The sequence below is a fragment of the Pimephales promelas genome, chromosome 1, assembly GCF_988280905.1.
Source record: "Pimephales promelas chromosome 1, fPimPro1.hap1.1, whole genome shotgun sequence".
Taxonomy (NCBI): Eukaryota; Metazoa; Chordata; class Actinopteri; order Cypriniformes; family Leuciscidae; genus Pimephales; species Pimephales promelas.
This window is the reverse complement of record NC_142769.1, coordinates 43,795,337-43,820,303: the sequence shown is the minus strand read 5'-3', so window position 1 is coordinate 43,820,303 and position 24,967 is coordinate 43,795,337. Positions and strand designations below refer to the sequence as shown.

The 24,967-nt window shown below is 35.5% G+C and overlaps 1 protein-coding gene across 5 annotated transcripts in view; it reads left to right on the top strand.

Moving 5' to 3' along the window:
• Nucleotides 1-24,967, top strand: part of akap13a (A-kinase anchoring protein 13a) — an 86,312-nt gene that overhangs the window by 22,220 nt on the left and 39,125 nt on the right. For all 5 annotated transcript variants that reach the window (XM_039658909.2, XM_039658910.2, XM_039658908.2 and 2 more), the window contains exons 5-9: nt 2,916-3,099; nt 4,439-4,643; nt 5,831-7,619; nt 9,390-9,472; nt 22,854-22,917. In XM_039658909.2, coding sequence (XP_039514843.2) covers nt 2,916-3,099; nt 4,439-4,643; nt 5,831-7,619; nt 9,390-9,472; nt 22,854-22,917 — 2,325 coding nt within the window. The remainder of the gene's footprint in view (nt 1-2,915; nt 3,100-4,438; nt 4,644-5,830; nt 7,620-9,389; nt 9,473-22,853; nt 22,918-24,967) is intronic.

Sequence of the window (24,967 nt, the reverse complement as noted above, 5' to 3'; positions counted from 1 at the left end):
TCGAAAAAAAGATTTGTTCATTTATGAGTTTGAACAGGAGAGTCACGAACGCTCATCATAGAACAGAGCAAGGTGAGCATTTGTCCTTATAAAACTTCAATTTTTTTTTTTTTTTTTTAATGACTGATTGTTTCGCTAGATAAGACCCTTATTCATCGTCTGGTGTCGTTTAAAGCCCTTTTAAGCTGCACTGAAACTCTCATTTGGACCTTGAACCGTTTGGTTCCTAATGAAGTCCATTATATGGAGAAAATGCTGGAATGTTTTCATCAAAAACCTTAATTTCTTTTCGACTGAACAAAGAAACACATGGACATCTTGGATGACATGGGGGTGAGTAAATTATCAGCAACAGTTTTTTTTTTAAAAAGTGAACTACTCCTTTAAGTATCTTTGTTTTAAGAAGTTGTCTGTGTACATCATCCAATATCTACATTATGAAATGGGAGGATTGTCTCAGCAATAGTTATGATGTGGTCCTGTAGGGGGCATCTAAGCATTAGCATTGGTGTAGTTCATCAGGCTTGTTCTCGATTTGTCTAGAGAACCAATAAAATATACAATTTACTGCCATATTAAATATATCCTTTTTATATTATATTATATAAAAATATAAACTGGTACATTTTGGAGAGCCTATAATTTTTTTTTTCCTCATTTTTGGCTTATGACTTATTTTGTTTCCAGTTTGCACTCCTGGCAAAGTAAATCAAATAAAATGGCAAAATATTTAAGGGTCTTAACCATTTTAATCACAAATCGCTGGTTAGGAAATTAGGAAGAATTGCACAAACACTGTAGACTTGGCACAGACTAGCCATCCCCATCTTGCAGACAGCTTCTTACTGGTCAGTAAGAAGAGTCAGTGTTGTTCCACTCAATGTATATGGCTTCAAACAGTTCTTGAGTTGATGAAAAATATCTCCCAGTTCATTTGTGTTTTTGCTATGAGACCAAATATTCACTAAAGGGTTCAAATCTAGACTCTGAGCAGACTAAACATGAGCCTGGTGGACTTCTCTGATCATGAGAAACGTTCATTTGTGGAAAGCAATATTCTCTTGTAGCATTAAATGACTTTTCCCAGTGAAATAGCTCAACAATACCAGCAGCTAAAAAAGCTTCCCACACAAACATTGGCACTCTTCCTCTATGCTTTACTATGGTAGAGATGCATTTATTATTATATTTCTCAACATGCAACTCGTGTTTCATTGTGATTCATCACTCCATGGAGCCACACACAACTTCCCATATTCTTTCATATACTTAATTCTGTCTGTGATATTTTTCTGAGACAGCAATACCTTTTTAAGTAGTGCACTTGCTTAAATTTGACTAATTTCCTGACCAATAGTTTGTGGTTAAGACAATTAAAAGCGTCGTGTTTACCCATTTTTGGGCTTGGTCCATGATTTTGCCCTGCAGCGTAGAAGAGAATGTACTGGATGATATTCTCGAGCACGAATCTGCAGCCAAATAAACGTCCCTAAATGACATTCCAGATCAGGTTCCAAGTAATCAGAACAGTTCCTTTGAGTTCACTGTGGTCACATGACAGTTGACAGGTCAGTCACAGTTTGACGTTAATTACAGCTGACAGATCTTTTTACATATTTAATTAACTGCAATTGTTTGGGCCTGGTTCTTTTCTGCTGAATCACAGCACTAAGTCCTTGTCTTAAACTTGTCTGATGGGTTTTTATTATGCTTAAAAATGTTGCTGAAAATTTGCTCTTAAAGGGACAGTAGCCTAATAAACCTGCTGCTCCGTCATGTTAATCAGAGAACAAAAGACAAAGAAAATCACTCTTTGCTCTTGACTGAATTTCTTTTGTAATTTTAACTGTAGGGATGCACGATATATCGGCCAGCATATCGGTATCGGTCGATATGTGTTCATTTTTAATGTTATCGTTATCGGCCTGGTAAGAAAATGTGGCCGATATATTAAAGCCGATAAATAATGTATTATTCCCTTCAGCTGAGACACTTGTTGCACTGTTTGTTTTTTAATTTCTTGAAATATGATTGAAATCTCTTCAAAAAATTAAAATATGGTTCGGTACAACATGTGCAGCGCAAATCGGCTATACAACACTATAATGAGAACATCATTATAATCGTGCGCTTGGGACATTGATTTTATTGTGAGGCTTTTGTTTTGTTATCAGGCTCTCAAAATTTGATAAAAATTTGGATTTAAATTTATCGGCCGATATATCGGTTATCGGCTTTCAAATATAAAGAATTATCGGTTATCGGTATCGGCCAAAATTTTCATATCGGTGCATCCCTATTTAATTGTATGCAAATTAATCTACTTCATTTTTACAATGGAGACTATCCAGTGTTTATCCGAATACTACTGTTAGACTCACCTGAAATACTTTAAGCCATTTTTATTTTATTTGTCTCTTTATTCTATTGTATATACTTGTGCTGTTGTTTGCTATTTGTTGTCATTTTATTACGGACCGATTACTTTAGTTCGAAGTTTCAAATAACGCCTCCATGGGCTGTAAGATATTTGAACAAAATTACCCAAATTATCAACAAAAAAATGTATGAGATAATAATAAAAATATCTATATTGAAGTTTTCCTTGTGGTATTAAAAATGGTATAGAATATCAACATTTTTTTTAAGGTATTGTATCAATCATGATAACACTAGGTTATATTATTTATAACTAGCTGTTTATAAAAACAATTTAAGTTTTTAAAAACGTAGTTAAGTAAAGTGTGTGTGTGTGTGTGTGTGTGTGTGTGTGGGAAAAAAAAAAAAAACTTTAAATTAAGTAATTGGTTATTATTTATATGCTTTTGATATGTATTGAAGAGACAAACACTGATCATGGTCTGGTTTATTTTCATCTATTTTTCTCTCTGAACACTCTTGTATTTGTCTTTCAGGACTGGAACCTCAAGAGACCCTTCTACACTTTGCAGCCCGTCGTGGGCTCCTCAAAGTGGCCAGTTTTCTCCTCAAGCAGCCAGGGGCTCGAGAGGCCCTCAACCTGTGTAACAAACAGGGGGCCACACCTGTGGTCATCGCTGAGAGCCGAGGACACACTGCACTGCTAGAGCTCTTCAGCCTGTGAGTAATGCACTTATAGTACATATATAGCCTGTTATTCACATGAAAACAACATAAATCTGTACTGAGTAAACAGGAGTGAATGGGAACTCTATGGGCACCAATCTACTGTTGAATAATTGTCCTCACACTGTTAAATATTCAAAAACATGAGTGTTTGTATACTAAGTGAACTGTTACTGCGGTTATGATATTTAGAAATCGTCTGATGCTTACTGTTTCAATACGTACTGAATATTTTATACCACTGTTTTATTCATTTTAAAAATCAACAACAATGTTATCCTCAGTAACTATTGGCTTATTAAAGGATTCACTTTTTCGTTTTCATTGATTCTACAGCCCAGCGTAAACTTCTTTTTTTATATTTTATTGATGAAGTGACAGTTATGTTGTCTTTTTAAATAAAATAAACATATGTAAAAAATAGAATATAAAAAATGTTTTTAGCTAGTTGGCAAGGCAGCATTTCTCATTTCTGTTTAGTTTAATTTGAAATACTAAAATAACTAAATCCAAAACTGCAATAAAAATGAATAAACACATTTAAAAAAAATGAAAAACAAAATTACTAAAACAAGCTAAAATTAAAATATATATATAAATAAATATAAATAAAATATAAACAATAAAAAAATATATAAAAAATAAAACTTATAATTAGTATATCAATGCAAATAAACTAGCACAGTTTCTCTTAAAAATTAGAAATGAACTATCAAATTTTAATGTGGCTATCATAACTCAGGTCATTTATATTTGGATGAATTCTATAAAAAAATGAATTTATTACAGTCTCTGACTTTTGCTGCGATTGGTATTTAAATACTGAACACCGTACAAGACATCTAAAATCATCATCAGAATCGAATAGAGAGGCGTTTTTTCCACAAAACAAACATCTGAGAAGCAGGATGTCTCCATTAGCTCTCTATTAATCTCATTGCTGAGACATAAAAGCCATCTAATTGGGTATTGTTCATTATTCTTACGCATGCTGCTTCAGAGAGCAGTGACAGTTGCTTTCCTGTGACCTAGTTGACAAAAATCACTCCACCCAGCATTAGTCAATGCTCCAGGCCCAGACTTTAATTATTACCTCTTATTATTATTACACACTTGAGTTGGCAAAAGAGAATAAAATACTCATGTAGCTGTATAATAACTTGATTTGTGTATTTGGATCATTCTCCACTGCCTCTTGAACAAATAAATCAAAGCAAGTACATCCATAAGAACTATAAATTATATTGAGTTACAGCAGAGTGTTATTCTGTTTGAAGTTGTAATAAAACTGTCTGGGCATATCCTGTTCATCCGAGGGCTTGTTTTGATTCAGGGAGGATTTGGATTCAGACAATGGCGTTGAGACACTCAGACAGGTCTCCTCCTCGGGCAGTCGCGTGGTACAGCACCACCCCTCTCTGAACACCTACACCCTCTCTGTGGGCACCGAGCCGGGCGGTGCATCACCCAACCTGCAGGCTGACATCCTGGCACTGCGCAGCCTGATCATTTGCCATTGTCAGGGGAACATGAGTCAGGTCAGTTTTTTTTCAGATGTTGGCAAATCTTCCTTTTCTTTTCTCTCTGTCTGTCTTTTCAGCTCTGTCGCCAGTCTTTGATTGTGATGAACATCTCCAGAATTATTCAGCATGATGAGGACAATATGTGCAAATGTGAAGAAAAATGACGATAATATATTGATAAAGACAGACTAATGCAATTGTAAGGGAAACGTTACTTAAGTTTGAACCATGTAGTTAAAAATGTCATATCAAAAAGATCAACTCTTAAAAAAAAACACTATTGTTAATTTTAATTGGAATTGTCACAGCTTAAGATGATTGAAAGTGCAAGACAAAGTTGAATTCTTTTCAACATTATATTTTTAGAGAAAATAAAATAGTAACAATACGCATTATACACATAGTACACATTCATATAAATAAATGCAAAGTTTAGGTAGTATTCAATGGCTTTTTACTGTCAAATCCAGTAAAATGTAATGTTTCCTATTTTTGAAGTGCAAATAGGCAAAAAATCCTGATGAAAAACAATGTTTTTCCATTACACATTAAAAACTCTATATATATATATATATATATATATATATATGTATGTATGTATGTAGTTATATATATATATATATATATGTATATATGTATGTGTATATATATATATATATATATATATATATATGTATATCTTTATGTGTATATATATATATATATATATATATATGTGTGTGTGTGTGTGTGTGTGTGTGTGTGTGTGTGTATATGTATATATATATATATATATATATTAGTGCTGTCAAATCGATTTATCACATTCAATCGCATCTAACATAAAAGCTTGAAAATAATATTAAATATTTATTAGTTTATACAAGTATAAATATATCTATATTATTTTTATTATTTATATATTTTAGCCTGTACTCGGAACAACATAATACTTCTCATGTTACTGCCTCTTTAGGATGAATCGCTGTGTTGTCTCCCTCATTTGTCGAATTTTTTGGAAATGTCTGCTAAATGAATACATACTATTATGCAGGCAACAGAAGAGAACTTGTTTGCCAAGAAATATCCCTCAGATTTCAACCTCCACCCTAAATAGTCTCCAACAACTGTAGATCTACTATTCATTGCATGATTTACATAACTGTACAGTTTGGCTTGAAGGAGAGAAAACTCTAAAGCTGTTGTTCTCTGTTCATGTTCAGGGAGGAGTTGCGTTTCAGCAGAGCTCAGATTCTCCGCACATTGCCCAAGAATGTGATCATGGCCTGGAGACCAGAGTTTGCTTTTGTGAAGAGGCACCGCACGACTCCCTTGACACGGGAGAACGAGGGTTCACTCCTTTTAGCACTGAAGAAAACAAAGGAGGATGTAATGGCAGCCTGGATCATTACGGTGACGGAGGTCCCTCGCTCAGCTGTGAAACTGCCACGGCTCTCCTACACAATGGCAATAGTCAAGATAAGCGGGCGTGTGCTTGTGAAAACAGTGAGACTGATTGCAGAGTGCAAGAGGAGAGCTCAACTGCTGCTGTAGTTAGTACCGGGGACATTGGAGATAGTAGTGATGGTTTGCAGAGCAATTCTGTGAACTTAACCTACAGAATCTCTTCCTGCGGACAACAGAAAGAGGAAGCTGATAAAGCGGATGACTTAATCTGTGAAGCACCGGGGGAAAGTCAGCAAAAAGGACACGACTCTGTAGAGGGGAAGGTATTGGAGGAGAAAGAGCTATCTGAGTGTAACCCCACCGCTGAAGCAGGAGATATGGGAATTACTCAGTCTTTGGACACGCCGGAAAGCTCGGATGTTGAATCTTCTTCTCAGGGTGCTGAGACTGATGATGAGGAAGAGGATGGGTGCAGAGAACTCATAGAACCAGTGGAATTGCGAGAAAAAAGCAAGGACGTAAATCCAGATGGAGATGCACCTCTAGATTGCTTGAACCAAAATTGGTTTGAAAATGAAATGCTTGTTTGCCGAGACGTTCGTGATACAACTGGTGAAAAAGGAACTTGTACGATGGAGGGATCGGAAGGAGGCGTTTGTGAGAATATCAGGTGTAATTTGGAAGATAATCAAGACCATCTTGATTCTTCAAGAACTTCTGATCAAGAAGATGCCAATGAAGAGTTTCAGGAGACTCTAGAAATGCCATACTCGGAAACCGATGTCGGCCAACAAAAGGAGGAAATTAGTGAGACAACCTCAAGGACTTCAGTTGCTGAACATGAGGGTGTTTCATGCCTTCATGAAATAAATCGGGAGCTGTTGCCTGTGGAACATCCGATTCTTTCTTTTATTGAAGATGCAGTGGAAGAAGGAAGTGAGGTTGACGGACAGAGACTAAGTTCTTTCGATATTTCACAAACTGAGCCTGGATCAGAACCTGGATCTCCTATAGCAACTAGTGAGGACACCTTAGAACCTGAAGATCTTGAGGTTCTTTTAGGTTCCTGCTGTGGGGGGATGGAGGATGTCCAAGAGAACCAGGAGAACAAACCCATTTTTGAAGCTCAGGCAACACCGGAGGAAGTGCTTGAGTCTGCGATTCCTGCGGATGTGGAGAAAGTGAATATTCCAGATGACTCTTCTCAGGATCCCAGTCAAGATATGACCTCAAACAATGAGGTCATGCAGGCCACAGCAGAAATAGAGTCTTCAGAAGGAAATCCAGGCATAGTTTTTGTAAATACTAATAAATCTGGAGATCAAGGTGTCCTAGTTGATCCCTCAGACATGCCTGTTTTATTCAAGTCAAATGAGTCTGGAATCTCTGAGGAAAGTCTGGCAGTCAATACAGAAGATCTAATTAGTGTTTTGGTCAACAGTGACCATGTAGAAGGTGCCTTACATGTCTCTAAGGCACTTGACAAGAGTGACATTATAGATTCTTCTGTGTGTCCTGAACAATCCCAGGAAAGCTTAGATCCAATGCATCAAGTCGTAGAATCTGCAGTGCATGAGGTTGGGCAACCAGATGACCAACTTAAAGGTGAGTTAAATGATAAAAAATAGATATATTTATGATGTACCATGTTTTCTGTAAAATAAGTAAGCACATTATTAAGTTGCACCGGGTCAAAATTGCATTGAGAGAACACAAGTTGCATTAGTGTATAGTTCACATTTGATTACATTCATATTTGTAAAATAAAAAACCCCCCAAAAAAACAGTATATAAAATGAAACTTTTACGAACATTATTAACACTAAACTTCAGTTAAACCTCTGTTTGAGCATGCATTATATAAGTACTTTGGACAAGTAAAAATATGTGACTTATATTACAGAAATGTCATTTTATATACTGTTTATATTTATATATATATATATATATATATATATATATATATATATATATATTTTTTTTTTTAAATATTATATATATATATATAGACACACACACACACACACACACACACACACACACACACATATATATATATATATATATATATATATATATATATATATATTACGATTAATCGCATCCAAAATAAAAGTTTGTGTTTACAAAATATATGTGGGTGCACTGTGTATAATTATTTTATATATATAAATACACACACATGCTTGTATATATTTAAGAAATATTTACATGTATATGTTGTATATAGATTTATATATAATTTATATTATATATAAATATTTTATATATAAATAATTTTTTTTTTCTTAAATATGCATGCATGTATGTGTATTTATTTATACAAAATAATTATACACAGTGCACCCACATATATATGTAAAGACAAACTTTTATTTTGGATGCGATTACTTGCGATTAATCATTTGACAGCCCTAATATAAATTTGTTTTTTCAACAGTATTCCTGGTCCAAAACATGAAATGTTTTGAATCAAGGAGAAATGTACTAAATCCATTACCAAGATCCAAGTTTAATTTCATCACTGTTCGAATATTGCAGTTTGATTGCATAACAGTCTCTAAAGCACTCGCCTTCCATAATAAACCAGAATTAAGTAATTGAAGAGTTCAGATGCAAAAGCCTCTAAATGCCATTTGAAATTTTCTTCTTTAATGATGATTTTTATCAAACATGTATATTCAGTAATTTCACTTAAATAACAATTAATAGGTAATTATCATTGCCATTTAAGTGAAATTACTGAATTTAAATATACAAGTTTGATAAAAATCATCATTAAAGAAGAAAATTTCAAATGGCATTTAGAGGCTTTTGCATCTGAACTCTTCAATTATACATTTCAGATCCAACAGAATAATTGTAAGTAGTCTGTGCGCCTCCAACACGCACACGCCTGAGAGAAGAGGGTGTATTCATCATGATATATGTACATAACAAATTGTAGCGTAGCAACAGGTGATGTCATTATGGGATGTCCAGGGAAGTGAAGTTACAAGACGAGGTCAGCATCCATTTCCTGACCACCTTTTTTTTCTCTGTTCTCACAGTGACCGAAAAAGTACATTTGGTACACCCATGTTTTTAAAGGGGTATTGTTATCTTTGCAGAGTTACGTAACTGAACTGAAATAGCCAGACTTATAATATCCCTGTTTGGTTGGTGCATTAGTTGGTTCAGGACATGTTTTTAGTTAATTTATCATTTAATAAAAAGTGACTCATATTTTCCATTTTGTTTGAAAAAAAAAAGTTATCAATGATGTATATATTTTTTTTTCATGAAGAAAAATGTGTACTATTTGTTCTTTTACTTTTTTGCTAATTAATATCTGACTGTTTAAAGTTGTTGTAAATGCTATATGTTGTCTCACAGAGTCAGATGCACATTTGGAGGATCAGGTGGACTTTCAGAAGACAATGTGGCCTGATAGCATGGACAAAAAAGATGCACCACTGGTTAGTACTAAAAATATAATGTTTTTAGACTATATATTTAATTTACTACACTTAACTTATGAAATATGTTGTTGTTGGTGTATGTTGTTGCATGACTAAATTACATCCCATAATTTTGGCTTGCAAAAATCCTATAGGGCTGCCAATTGTTTTTTTGCTGTCAATTTTTTGTTATATTTTGATTGATGCTTATGAATGTTGGTAACGCTGGGCTGTTATGTTATGTGCCACATTTGTTTATAAAGTGGTTTAAAGATGCTTGGCAAACCCAACAAGACAAGTCAATCCTTTTTTTTTTTAACCAAAATAGGCTCATACTTTTTTGTTATGATCCCTTCAGCAAGGAGCCCGTATTTACAGTTGCTTTGAAGTAAATCATTTTGAGCACCGTGCTCCAAATAGGGCCGATATTTCTATGAAAAACAAAACATAATGTCCTGTTACTCGGCTGCATTTAGGCCGAGTCCCCATGGTTTCTGTCTGGCCCACGTGTAACTGATAACAGATGTCGCCCCCCCTTTCATCTTTGGCCTTATTTGTTACATAAAGATCTGAGAATTATTATAAACATCTGAATGTCTAGCAGTAATATCTATAGCCGTGCAGATTAAAGACCAGAAATACAGCAATGTTCAAAACATTGGGGTCAGTAAGATTTTTTTTTTTTTTTTTTTTTTATAAAGAAAAAATAAATTAATACTTTGATATACCAAGGATGGTAAATTGATCCAAAGTGACAGAGGAAAAAAGAAATAATGTAAAAATATATCACAGTTTCTACATAAACATTAAGCAGCATTTCAATATTGACATTACTAATAATAAGAACTGTTTCTTAAAGGGATACTCCACTTTTTTTGGAAATAGGCTCATTTTACCTCTCCCCCAGAGTTAAACAGTTGGGTTTTACCGTTTTCGAATGTATTCAGCCGATTTTCTGATATTTAGAAGAATATCAGTAACCAGACAGTTTCTGGTCTCATTGACTTCCATAGTGTATTTTTTTTCCTACTGTGGAAGTCAATGAGACCAGAAACTGTCTGATTACTGATATTCTTCTAAATATCAGAAAATCGGCTGAATGAAAATAGTTCGAAAACAGTAAAACTCGACTGTTTAACTCTGGGGGAGTGGTAAAACGAGCCTATTTCCAAAAAAAGTGGAGTGTCCCTTTAAGCTCCAGATCAGCATCTTATTAGAATGATTTTTCTGAAGGATCATGTGACACTGAAGACTGGAGTAATGATGCTGAAAATTCAGCTTTCCATCACAGGAATAAATTACATTTTAAAACATATCCAAATAGAAGATGGTTATTTTAAATTGTACAAATATGTTTGCAATATTGCTATTTATTTTGACTGTATTTTGATTTAAATAAATGCAGCCTTGGTGGGCATAAGAGACTTGTTTCAAAAACATATGATTTCTTTTTAGTGTATATGCAGCCATACGCTCCCTGCCAGATGACATTATTTTTGGCTTTATGTCTGTTGGTTTACTCTAAAGTGCTGCACACTGCGTAACATGATTGTGCTGCTGTTATTCAAGGTAAAAGAGTAGCTTTAGTGTCTGTGGTCACAGAAACACTAGATGTGGTAGCGTTGAGGCGTGAAGTCCAGAAGCAATGTGGATTTGTTTATTTTGTGAGACTTCAAATTAGAGGACTCGAACAGATAGTAGAGATGGCTACAAACTACATTGATTCAATTATTCAATTAAAGTTCCAAGATGTCCAGTTTCTATATTTCTTTCCCAGCAAAGGGAATAATAATACTTTTTTGGAATAACTTTAACTCTTTCCCCGCCAGCGTTTTAAAAAAAAGTTGCCAGCCACCGCCAGGGTTTTTGACGATTTTCGCTAAATTTTAATGCCCCGCTGAATATTTTCTTCCATGAATATATGAAGATGATATATATAAAAGTAAAGATCTGAGCCTCTGCTTTTAGGCAAAAAAAACGTTTTTATTTTATCTTCATCTGTTCTTTTTTTATTGCCTCTTGAACAGAGGTAGGTTTTGTCAAAAACACAACATTTTGGACAAAAAACTGAGAAAAAGGTATTTTTATCAAACAAGTGCATTTAAAAGCAGAATACATTCAGATGTTGTTTCCTTCATATATAAAACTTTCCAAAATAAATTAAAAACATAAATAAATGTAAAATATATCAAATTTCCCAGGATGTAAGGGAAATGTAACTTTTGCAATAAAACTTCTGCCTCTGCCTCTCTGTGTTCTACCTGTGAATAATGAATAATTGGAATTACAATAAAAAGGCCTAGACACACACACATACACACACACACACAGAAATACATATTACAATGTGGTAAATGTGCACAAAGAGAGAAATAATTTGACAATTACACCTTCATATTTAGACAGCCACACATAAATGCCTGCACACACACATACATATTATAGTGTCATAATATTATACGATCTATCTGCGGCACGTCCATGGCTAGAACTTTCTGTGACAACATGTGCATCTCTCTCACTGACTACTTCGTCCCGATCATTCAGAATTATCAAATAAAGAGTGATCGGACTCCGAGTCCATTAACCTTCAGTACTTCAGCCATATACCTCTGCATTGTCTGTCTGATACATTCTCACTACTCCACTGTTTGAGACGATTGCAATCTGTTTCTCTGATCAAAGAGTTGCGCACTCATTAAGGACATGCGCGCGGGTCTTCCTTACCGTATACCACCTAAAACACGGATACCCGGAAAATTCCGTGTTTGGCGGTGATGCGTTTTTTCATTAAACCCGGAAAATTCCGTGTTTGGCGGGGAAAGAGTTAAATTTTCATCTGAGCAGCAGTAGTCAAAGCATTAATCTATTTTTGCCACTGTGGTTAATATAATCATGTCATCTGCAGCTCTTAATGTGGCCCTTTAACGGAAGAGAGAAGCAATTCGCTCAGAACAGAAAAGGCTTGAATTAAGCACATTTGGCTCTAGATAAAAATATTAAAGGATAACTGTAGAAATTATTAAAATTGTCAATTTATGCACATGGTTTGTCTTAAAACATATTAAAAACACCACATAGACATACTGTATAAACAACAATAAAAACTTGATTTTCACCACAGGGGGTCTTTAAAAGGTGCTACCGGAACTGGACCACTTTCAACTATTTGAGGAAATGCATTTACTATTACTTTTGATCAGTTTAATGTGAATAAACGTAATTATTTCTTTAAAAAAAATCGTAATGACCCCAAACTTTCGAATGCTATTTTTGAATGCTTATAATAAATGGGTGAAAATATAGTGCATGTTTAAAAAAAAAAAAAAAAGCAGTTGACTAAAAGTTACGCTGTGCTTTGGTTTGATCTGTTGAAAAAAAAAAAAAAAAAGCTGTTGATTATCCATTCTCCTGTTGGATGTTGACCGATTTATGTCGTGACCTCTGGGCCAGCTGTACATCCATTGGTTTCTTTTTAACTGTTTGGGGCCTGGGGTTACCCTTTTATGTGAACCACAAGTGCTGAAGGCCTTTTCCTGCTAATTATAAGCGGCCCCATCCTGGCAACACACGAAGCCACGGTTTCTGCTTCTTTCACCTCTGGATTGAGATCATGAGCAGATGGAAGAAATCACTAGTAGGTGTTGCTCTGCCTCATTTCCTCTGGGCAAGAGGGTGTGTTTGTGATTGTGTATACATGGTGCGCAAAACACTGAGAAGCTTTGACAATCTTTCAATGGTGCTGTCCATCAGAAAGGCATCAGGGCTGTTATCGGTGTGTCCCACCGGACAGGCTTTCCTGCAGGGATCATTCGATTCAGAGAAGGAGAAAGAAAGGTGACATTTTTGTTCTGCTGTATTTTTTTTTAACTTGGTAAAAATGCTAATAAGGAAGTATTTCTACTAAAGGGTAAATCAGAAGTATACTCTGGTCAAGTTAAGAACTCAATTAACAGGATAAAACCTTAAGAGCGAAAGTTAACTATTTCCTCATTGAGCTATTGACGGTTAACTCACTTGTCAGCTTGTTTTGTTTCACAAAAAGAAAAAGAAAAATGTAAATTAACAACCAATTCCTCAAATCCATTTCTAATACTTGCTGATGCTAGTGCTATTGTTTTCTTTGCCAAATGATGTCACTTCCTGGAGGATGATATCATCAAGGAACTGGCTTTTGTTAGTTTTAGGATATTAAAAAAAAACTAAGAGCAGGGGAAGTTGCTAAGTTTTTTTTAATGCTATTTTAGCATATATACAGTATATACCTTTCACCTGTGTGTGTGTGTGTGTATGTATATATGTGTGTGTGTAAAAAAAAAAAAAAAATATATATATATATATATATATATTATATATATATATATATATATTATATAATATATTATATATATATATATATATATATATATATATATATATATATATATTATATATATATTAGGGCTGGGCAACGATTAATCGCGATTAATCGCATCCAAATTACAAGTTTGTGTTTACATAATATATGTGTGTGTAGTAGTGTGTATAATTAATTTGTATATATACATACCCACACATGCATGTATATATTTAATAAAAATGTGTTATTAATTATCAAATATTTATATATAATATTAATTATGTATATATATATATATATATATATATATACTGTATATATATATATATATATATATATATATATATATATAAATTATACCGCGGTGGCCCGGTGATGTGTGTGATGTGCTCTTCAAAGAAATGAGTTTAAAGTCATGGTCACTTAATTGTGAACCAAACTATATAAAATATGAATATAATATTTGGGGAAAATGCGCTGCATAGCAGGAATGACCCATGTGCAGATGTGTGAGAAAGAGCCGATAGGGTTAGGATTGTGGAGGCGCAACGAAAGAGGAAAAGAGCCTGTTTGCAAATGCGACTGTCTGTGTGTGTGTGTGTGTGAGAGAGAGAGAGAGAGAGAGAGAGAGAGAAGAGGGGAGTGGGGGATGAGCGAGGGAAAGGGGCCGGCCCTTCACACAGATGTGAAAGATTAGGAGCGTCTCATTTTTCCAAACGCTTGAGCCATGGAGATTGTGCCTGTCAGGACCTCATGTGGGAAATAAGCTTTGTTCAGTGTCACAGTTTCTCCTTGCGTGTGTTGGAAAGATGTATGAACGATACAAGCGGAGGTATAGTTTGTGTGCCAAAGGAGAGAGAGCTGTGGATGTAGTTTTAATCAAGGTAAGGAGATCTGAATGTTGGATTGGGACTTTGTATAATGTGTCTTGAGGTCCACAAGTTGTTTTATAATCCATTAGCAAACATTACAATGCTTAACATATCCATTTTAGTTGAGTATATCAGGAGTTGTACATTTTGTATTTTGATAATAGCAAAAAATAGCAAACTTGAGATTTGTTGTAAGAATACAGTGTTATAAAATAAACGTGGACACAATCAACCATTAGATGGGTTGATCTTGATGAGAAATGTTTCACGTTGAAATCGTCTCATAGAGTTTCAGAACAGATCGCAAGATTTATGAGCGTTCCTATTGTACGTACTGATTATAAATGGTTTGTTTCTCATAGAAGTCAAAGAGTATCAATAACTTGCAGTGCTTTTCGAAGCTAAGTTTCTGCTTCTAGAAAGCGTCTGTTTTTGCCAAATGTGATAGACATGCTCTTTGGTGTCCCATTCAGGAATCTCTGCAGTCAGCTGTTCTTTCTGTGTGCCCAAACAGTGTCATGTCTTATTTGTTGATTCATAGATCTTTTGTTGGGTTGAGACATCTGGCATTCACACTTCATTTCATAGAGTATGAAGAGTGTGTGTGTGTGTGTGTGCACAAGGTGTGGCTTGTTTTCAGCCGTTTAATTTTATTCAACAGACAAATACCCTGAAGCACTGATCTACCAGTTTGATCAGGCACTCAAGACGTGCGGCTTGACAGATGTCACTTCTTTCCAGCCTCAAATCCTTAAGTTCTCAATAAGCTATTGAACTGTATGCGTTCAATGTGATCGGCACAAAGCTTTTGTGCATCTCAAATGTAACTGTTCTCTCACATGGGAATTCATTCGATTCAGCACTGTTGATTCAATACACTTAAGTCAACATAAACAGAATTCAGTTTTATTGTAAATGATTCATCATTGCACATTATTCTTAAGAAGTGCAATACGTCTTCATTTTCGTTTTCGCCTTCAACTATTTTCCTTTTGAGGTGATCAATCACTCTTATTTTTCAACCTTTTGTCATAGTCAAGTTAATTCCTGATTAATAAATTATTATTTTTTTCTCAATGAAAATGTTTTTTTTTCCACAAATACTTCATACTCTTCCATTCAAATGTTTGAAGTCTGTAAGATTTTTTTGGTTTTTGTTTGAATTATGCTCACCTAGGATGCATTCAGTTGATCTAAAATACAGTGAGAATTGTAATGTTTGGAAATATTATTACAATTTCAAATTTATATTTGAATTTATTTGAAAATGAAATTTATTCCAATGAAGCAAAGCTGAATTTTCAGCGTCATTGCTCCTATAATGATTTGCCGCTCAAGAACCAATTCTTATTATTATCAATGTTGAAAATGGTGATGCTTAATAAATTTATGGAAACATGATTTTTAACTTCAAATGAGACATTTTTGTCACTTGATCAATTTTATACATCCACCCAAGTATTAATTTCCTTTAAACGTACTGTCCCCAAACTTTTAAACTGTTTTATATTTCAGGAGTAAAATAGTTTGCGAATGCTGTTCCTTAAAAACTTCAACCTAACACATTTGATTCAGTACATTTCTCTAGATGGATTTACGAGCCTTCCGCTCTTAATGACTCCTAAAGACTGGATGGCTGTTGGGTTGGAGCAATGCCTCTGGGAAAGCTCAGATACAATGTTTTGACTGTAAATGGAGTTTGCGCATGTGTGTGTGTGTGTTTGCGCATGCATGTGGAGATCAAGAACTGCATGAGTCGAAGGGGCGGCTCAGTTCGGTGACAGTCTGGGAGCCGCTGCTCAAATCCTAACGGTTTCCTTTGGCTCTTAGCCTGGAGAGAATGATTGAAACGGGCCGCCGGCCAAGTGACTTCATAGCGCTGTACTGCAACTAAAAATCACCATCTTTACAATCAGCACAAACTGGAGATTTTGGAGCTTTGCACAGATGATCTTGGAAAACAAAAGTGGTCCTGTAGGAACATAGCAACGTCAGGCACAAAAATTAGATTCGAAATGTCCCACTAAGTGATTAACGTGTTCTTATCGTGCCATAAATTTATTCCCAAAGCAGTCGCTGTTGTATCACTGCTTTTGTTCCCGAGGCATGCATCGAGAGCCAGCGCACAGTCTGTACACTTTCAAACCAGATGTGTTTTTATTGGGTACACTTCTGAATGCTCCGTGTTCAACGGAGTCTGCTGGCACTGCTTTTTTGGTTTCTCCCCTAGCGCCGCAAATATGCAGTGAGAACGGCAGTGGTGCCAGATTCTGGAAAGGGACATTGGGCCATGTTTGGCTCTGAGCAGACATCAGGGTTTGGGCCTGTGTTATGGAGAGTGGTTTGAAACTGCAGAGATATGTGCAGTGTTTTTAGAGCATTATATAATATATAGGGGGTTGACATGCAGGTAAGAATGCAGTTTTGTATTTGATGTTACCATGTGCTTTTTCTCCTTTATCAGATTGGAGAAAGAGGAAATGCCTTTTGATGTTATTCATGGGTTCAAGCACATTTTTACAAAAGTGCATTTTGAACTGAGGCTATCAATGCCGATAAAGAACTTTTTTTTAAAGGTGTAAACTAGGGCTGTCAGTTAAACGCGTTATTAACGGCTTTAACGCAAACCCATTTTAACATTGTCAATTTCTTTTTATCGCGCGATTAACAGTCTTTTTTATGGAAGCTTGTTTCCGCCATTGAATAAAAAATATAATAAATAATTGTGACTTTTTATCTCACAATTCTGACTTTTTTTCTCACAATTCGGACTTTTTTTCCTCACAATTGCGAGTTTATATCTCACAATTCTGACTTTATTTCTCAGAATTGCGTGTTATAAAGTCAGAATTGCGTGATATAAAGTCTCAATTGCGAGTTATAAAGTCAGAATTGTGTGATATAAAGTCAGAATTGCGAGATATAAAGTCAGAATTGCGAGATATAAAGTCAGAATTGTGTGATATAAAGTCGCAATTCTGAGAAAAAAAGACAGAAGTGTGACTTTTTTTCTCACAATTGCGAGTTTACATCTCGCAATTCTGACTTTATAACTCATAATTGCGAGTTTATATCTCAAAATTCTGACATCTTTTCTCAGAATTGTGAGATATAAACTCGCAATTGCGACTTATTAGGCCAATTCTAAGGGGAAAAAAAGACTAACTTTTTTCCCCCTCAGAATAGTTTAAATCTCACAATTCTGACTTTATATCATGCATTTCTGACTTTATAACACGCAATTGCGACTTTATATCTCGCAATTCTGACTTTATATCTTACAATTCTGACTTTATATCTCGCAATTCTGAGAAATAATGTCAGAATTGCGAGAAGTAAACTCACAATTGTGAGAAAAAAAGTCCGAATTGTGAGATAAAAAGTCGCAATAACCTTTTATATTTTTCATTCAGTGGCGGAAACAAGCTTCCATACTTTTTGGCCTAGCAAACTTTGTCATTTTTTTCACATGCTTTTGCAACAGGATGCGGCGCTGAGCTATGAAACGCATTCATTTCAATGGCTTGTACCGCACGAGGACGTTTTGTTGCTTCATCGACAAAAGAGCGAGCGGATCTAGACCGGAAACAAAACAGTAGGCACAACGCCGCACACACTTGATTGGGCTTGCAAGCCAGCCAAATCATAGGTTAACGTTACGTTTTGAGTGGATGACGAGCGTGAGACGCCGAAATGGATGCCAATAAGATTCTGAATGGAAAGTTTACTTTGGTTCCATTGACAAGACCAAAGTGATCTGTGTTTGTCGTTGTGAACTGAGCTATCATCATCGCAGCTGAAATACCACTAGATGATGGCCACACACACACAGCTGGTGTGAATTCTCCACCCCCTTGTCAATGTCAGTACCTCATCAGTGTTTCTTACACCCTTTTATTGATGGGCAGTGTTACATTGTGTGAGAGATTATTTGCTCCAAGTGAGAATGTTAGTGTCAGAATTGAACACAGTGTATGCCAATGTTGTTTTCAATAATAAAAACAAAAAAAACAAAATATTTGCACAAAGCAAGCCGATCCACTTTTCCATGTTGATAAGAGCATTAAAATGAGAAATCAAGAGACATTTAGAATAGATAAAAATGTGCAGTTAAAGGAGTAGTTCACTTTAAAAAAAAAAAACTTTTGCTGATAATTTACTCACCCCCATGTCATCCAAGATGTCCATGTCATTCTTTCTTCAGTCGAAAAAGAAATTAAGGTTTTTGATGAAAACATTCCAGGATTTTTCTCCATATAATGGACTTCAATGGGAACCAAACGGTTCAAGGTCCAATATACAGTTTCAGTGAAAACTGCAAACTTTTCAAAAGGCTTTAAACGATTCCAGACGATGAATAAGGGTCTTATCAAGCAAAACGATCTCTCATTTAAAAAAAAAAAACAAAGTTGAAGTTTTATAAGCTCAAATGCTCGCCTTGCTCTGTTCTGTGATGCACTTTCGTGACTCTCCTGTTTGAATTAATTTATCAAAATGAACGAATCTTTTTTCGTGTCATTTGGTTCATTCAGCGAACGAAATGAACGAATTGACTCGGGAAAATATTCGTTCATTTTGATGAACGAGTTCAAACAGGAGAGTCACGAACGCTTATCACAGAACAGAGCAAGGCGAGCATTTGAGCTTGTAAAACTTAAACTTTTTTTTTTTTTAAATGAGCGATCATTTCGCTTGATAAGACCCTTATTCATCGTCTGGAAGCCTTTTCCAGACATTTAAATCGTTTAAAGCCCACTGAACAGTTTGCAGTTTGTACTGAAACTGTCTTTTGGACCTTGAACCATTTGGATCCCAGTAAAAAGTGCATTATATGGAGAAAAATCCTATTTTATCTATCAAAAACCTTTATTTCTTTTCGACTGAAGAAAACAAGACATGGGGGTGAGTAAATTATCAGCAAAAGTTTTTTTTTAAAGTGAACTACTCCTTTAATCGCAACTGAACTAAGACATTAATGCGATTAATCGCGATTAAATATTTGAATCGTTTGACAGCACTAGTGTAAACGGACACTATCGTAAGTCCCTCTTTATCTGTATATTTTACTGACAGACAGACATAAAACATATTAGAATCGAGAAAAAGAAAGAAAGACTTCTTTCAAAGACATTGAAATCTTACCAGCCCCAAACTTATGAATGCTAGTGTATGATAAAATAAAATCCCATAAGGATCAATGTATCCAATGAAAGCATCTCAAACACTTTGCAATTACACAAACCCTCAATTTCAATTTCAAACTGACATCTCATTTATACTGTAGTTCGACCGCTGTTATTGTACTAGACACCTATGCCTCAGCAGCAATACAGCTCTTTTCTTCTATAATCTTTTTGCCATCAGAGTATTTGTTTTTCAGCGACAGTGGATGTGAGATACCATCTCACTATGATGGGAACTGCTACAAATAACCCAAAGAGTGTGTGCTTGTGCTTTGTGGCCTGTCTGTAGGCAGGGTCTGCGCTCGGGACAACAGACAGCAGTGTTCTCCTTCCCAGAGGCACACAGTCGATAGTCAGAGCCCTGGCGTGGACGTGCTCATCAATGGAGTGTTGTGCATTGTTAATTGCTTTAAAGCTGTGCATAGCTACTTGGTTTTCGACAAGCTCAAAGGGTGAGAACATAATTATTCCCTGGCCAGGATGGAAATGTGAGCTGCTCCTGGGTCAAATCAGAAGCGATTTCTCTCGCTCCTCCTTTTTTATTCACGTTTTTCTCCTGTATTCCCTCCCTCTTGGTATCCTTTGCTGACCATTTTTCTCCCACCTCCCATCTTGAATCGCCGGTGTGACCCTGTAGCTGGATTATAACAAAGGCGAATGTGCTTTCCAGCCGAGTGAATAACCATCAGCAGTGCAGGTCGCTTTAATACAGGCTTTCTATTGTGGGAGATTTGTACAGGTTGCTGTTCAGTACCAGTACTCCCCGTAACATGAGATCTGTGTAAACATTTCCAATAGACTGTATGTACTCACCCTTTCAGTGCCTCAGATCAAAAGCTGACGTATAGTAGGCAATCAGGCATGCCAGTGTTTGGGCCTTTTAATACAGACTGCAACTGCTCTTTAGTTCCAAGATATATGTGACCTAAGTTAGTGTGTGTGAAACAAATGAGGTATGGCAAAACACGCATTATATAGTGTTTTTTTTTTTATGTTGACGTAAGCAATGTGATAAAAGACAATTACATATATGTACACTAGCATTCACAAGTTTAGGTAAGATTTTGAAATGGTTTTTAAAAGAATTGTCTTATATTCACAATGGACTTGATCTAAACTACTGTAAAAACAATATTTCCTAAAATTACTACAAATTAAAATGATGCTTTTTTCTATTTTGGCATGTTTTTCCAATGTTCATTGAATATTTTAATGGAATATTTTCACGTTTCTTCAATTAATAGAAATATAAGCATTTTATAGAAGTATAAATATTTCGTAACATCTTTTGAATGTGTCCTTGCTGAATAAAAGTATTAATCTTTGACCGGTAGCATATAATAAATAAGTGTTTACTACTATAATAATTGCAATAAATGTTTCTGCCTTTGGGTACACAACAGCGATGTACTGAAAATGCAACAGTTCTTATTTAGTGTGTTTCGTATACACAACAACGTCATCAAAACGATTTTCAAAAGTTTGTTTTCAGGCACCTAAATGGCCTTTTTGCGCTAATGGACTGTCAAAAGTTTCCAATTTTTAGTTGTAAAGCGGTGTTGTGTAAACGGCCCCTACATGTAGTTCACTAGCGTATGGCTGTGCAACAAGGTGTATAAACCATAGTCTATTAAAAAAAATAAAAATAAAGACTACCATTGCTCTCTTCCATTGAAGAGAAGTGAAACAGCCAATGTCCAAATATGGTGCTGTCATCTTGGAGCCCCGCCCACACTCATCCCCCGCCCACACTCCCTCAGAATCAGTTAGTAGTTTATTTCACACGACATGAGTTGTACTGCAGTAAACAGTTATCGAAATGTAGAAATTAAAGTTGCAGCTCCAATCTCCTCTCGAAAATCCCGAAAAAAAGTCCATTGGTGCCTTAGTGACTACTTCCCTCAGAGAATCATGAAGTCACACTCTCGTTTTTATAGCATCAAATAGCTAACTAAAACCAAACTTATTAAAAAAAAAAAAAAGCGCTTGAACTTACATCAGCGTGATAAAAAAACTACCTAAAATGACAGACACCATCTTTGGAAAAAATGTATTTGACTTTAGTTTAGTTTGTCTCACATCCCATTAGATTACACGGAGAGGGCGGGGTTTATGACCTATACTGCATCCAACCACATGGGGGCGATCAAAACGTTCTGGCTTCACTTTTCAGGACTTTCGAGGCACACTTGTTTCAATTCAACGAATGTGTTACCACATGTATGTTTATCAGGTATTTATTTAGCCACAATCAAAGCTTTTCAAAAAAAGTGCACACTTCATATAACTTCATATAACAATGGCAGGTTTTCAGCCTATAGTTAGCCTACATGCTAATATTTTCTCAATTTCTTAATTTTCTCTTTTAGCTCCATATATTTTGCTGGTAACTAAGGACAAATTATTTTATTAAATGTAACTTTGGATTAAGAAGACAGGGAATTCACTGTAGCGCACAACTTCTCTTCACACACAACATCATATTTGAGCTGAATCTGTATTATATGCTGTATTTATATATTTATCTGTATTTATATGCTGATTTTACCTTTGCAGCCTTTGTTTCTTCTATGTAATTGGATTGAATCCAATCAGCAGTATAGTTTGTTTGGTTATCTGGCTTGTGGGGGACCATCTCATCATTTGACCCTCATATTTGATTTCTGAAGCCTCCGTTGTCCCTCAGGGCTGGTGTAAGGTGGTGTGTGGTCTATAATGAGTGAGATGCAGCTGTTATGGGCTCCACAAACCACAGACTGAGCTCAAACTTCATGTATGCTGCAGTCTCTGAGCATATGTGTGCGAAAACCCTGCTTCTGTTTCCCTGTTGCCTATGCTTTTGTTAGCAACCCTCATTTTGTTATCCCAAATTCAAGTTGTATTGTCATGCATCTGATGTTTATTATTAATATTATTGTTATTATTATTATTTCAGTATGTCAAGCAATTCTTTCCAGTTAGACAGTCACATGCATTAAACCATATCTTCCTCTTTCTGTCTCCAGATCCACAGAGACAAAGACTCACTGTGTTCCAGTGTTTCTCAGAAGAGACACAGCCTGTCCACAGGTAAGAACACACATCTCTGCTATCATATATTGTTGATGACGTTAACCAATGCTATTATTTACCTGGTAGGGTCTTAGTTTATCTTATGGCTTCATATGTAATTATACAAATTACACCGAAGATCATATTTCAATTTGTAATTTAACACTGTTGGTAATGTTACAGGACCGCAATTGGTTAAATAAGTCAGCATTGAGGAGTCCAGAGGAATATGAAATCTAAATTATTAAATGTTTGGTATAATTATTATATTTGTGTTGTTTTTGAAAGATATCTTTATGCTCACCAAGGCTGCAATTATTTGATTAAAAATACAGCCAAAACAGCATATTCAGATTTTTTTTTATTTTTAGAATTTAAAAGTACTTTCTATTTTAATATATTTTATAAAATAATGTATTCCTGTGATGGCAAAGCTAAATTTACAGCATTATTACTCACATGATCCTTCAGAAATCATTCTAATATGTTGATTTGCTGCTCAATTATTATAAATCATTATTGAAAACCTTTGATCGGTAACGTATGTTTTATATATTATACTAAAAAGTTTTGCCTCTTAAAACAGTCACATTTTTTAATCTTAAACTGTTCCTAGCTATGTTTATGCTTATGAAGTAAGCCTGGCAACATGTTTTTATAATTTTCTATTTGAATCATTCGTGAGTCACATTGCTCATGCACTTCATGTGATGAGCTCCATTTAATGTGGCATGTGTGCTCACTTATGAGGTTGCATGACTGTCGGGATGCTGTCTACTTAGGCAGGATAGTCAAGCTGTAAAGTTAGTCATCGTTTCTTGTAGCAAAAACATTTCCACCCTGTCTCTGACCCTCAGAATTGAATAGGTTGTTTTGACTTTTGTACCTTTGAGGCTTCAATACAGTACAGTATGTACGAATTGCAAGCTTTGGGTTGTTTGTGGTTGAGTATGTCTACAGAGATTGAACAATGTTAGTTCTCAAATGAAGTATGGAACAGAAGATAGTAATGGCTCTAGTGCTTGTATAGAGGAACATGCTGACTTTATATTTACAGTACCTGTACCTTCTGTGTATTCAGCTTCTATACACAAGCAGTGGCTGATATAAAAAAAAAAAAACATTAAAACAAAAAATGGTGCACAGGTGCAGTGCTGAAAAGATAAATGTCCTGTTTAAAGGTGCATTGTGCAAGTGTCTGAGTTTTTGCAAAACTATGCCCCCTCTGGCGACAAGCGAAACTGCAACCAGAGCTGTGCAGGCTCATGGACCACACGCACACGCACGTGTGTTCATAACTAAAGGAGCATCAGCCGCACAAATCTTTTGTTACAGACAGTCATAATGTCTTCAGAGGTAATAAAGTTATAAATCTGCAAGTCATTTTAAATATATGAAAGGAAAGGTATTAAATTAGAGTAAATTACACACTTATGTCTAAGGGGAAAAGGATTTTTGTTTCCGTCTATGTTCACGTTGAACTCTTTTATGTGCTTCCTATATCCACTTATGATTGTATTATTATGGAAACATGTTCATGAACAATATAAGTTATTACTTTGTATAGGATCCCGTTTGAGCCCTAGAGCAGACCGGAGATCTCGCCATTTGTTGAAAGCTTCCCGATGTCGACTCGCGTCTTATTCCAACGCCTGGCACTTAGACAAAAGTTTTATTTTCTTTGTCTTACATGGAGTTTGCAATGAACTACAAGCTGATCTCTTTAAATCCCTCTTCTACTTTTGTAGAAAGTTGACTAAAGTTGTGTCGCTCGAGGTCTTCGCTGATACGGAGAATGGCGGCGAATACACAAACCTGCCAGACATAGCTAGGTGAGCGTGAACGCGCGTGAATACATTCCGAATCCGTATTATTTATTTTACCGTACAGGATTGAAGAGGCAATCGCAGTGATCAGAGAAGGCAATTGTTTAAGCATGTATGGGTTCGAAAAAACGGGTATTTTTAACATGAAATCAACGTTGCGCAATGCACCTTTAATGAAAAGTGTGTTTCAACCATACAGAATGATTTGTTTGTTCTGTTGTGGATATGTCATGACCTATAGT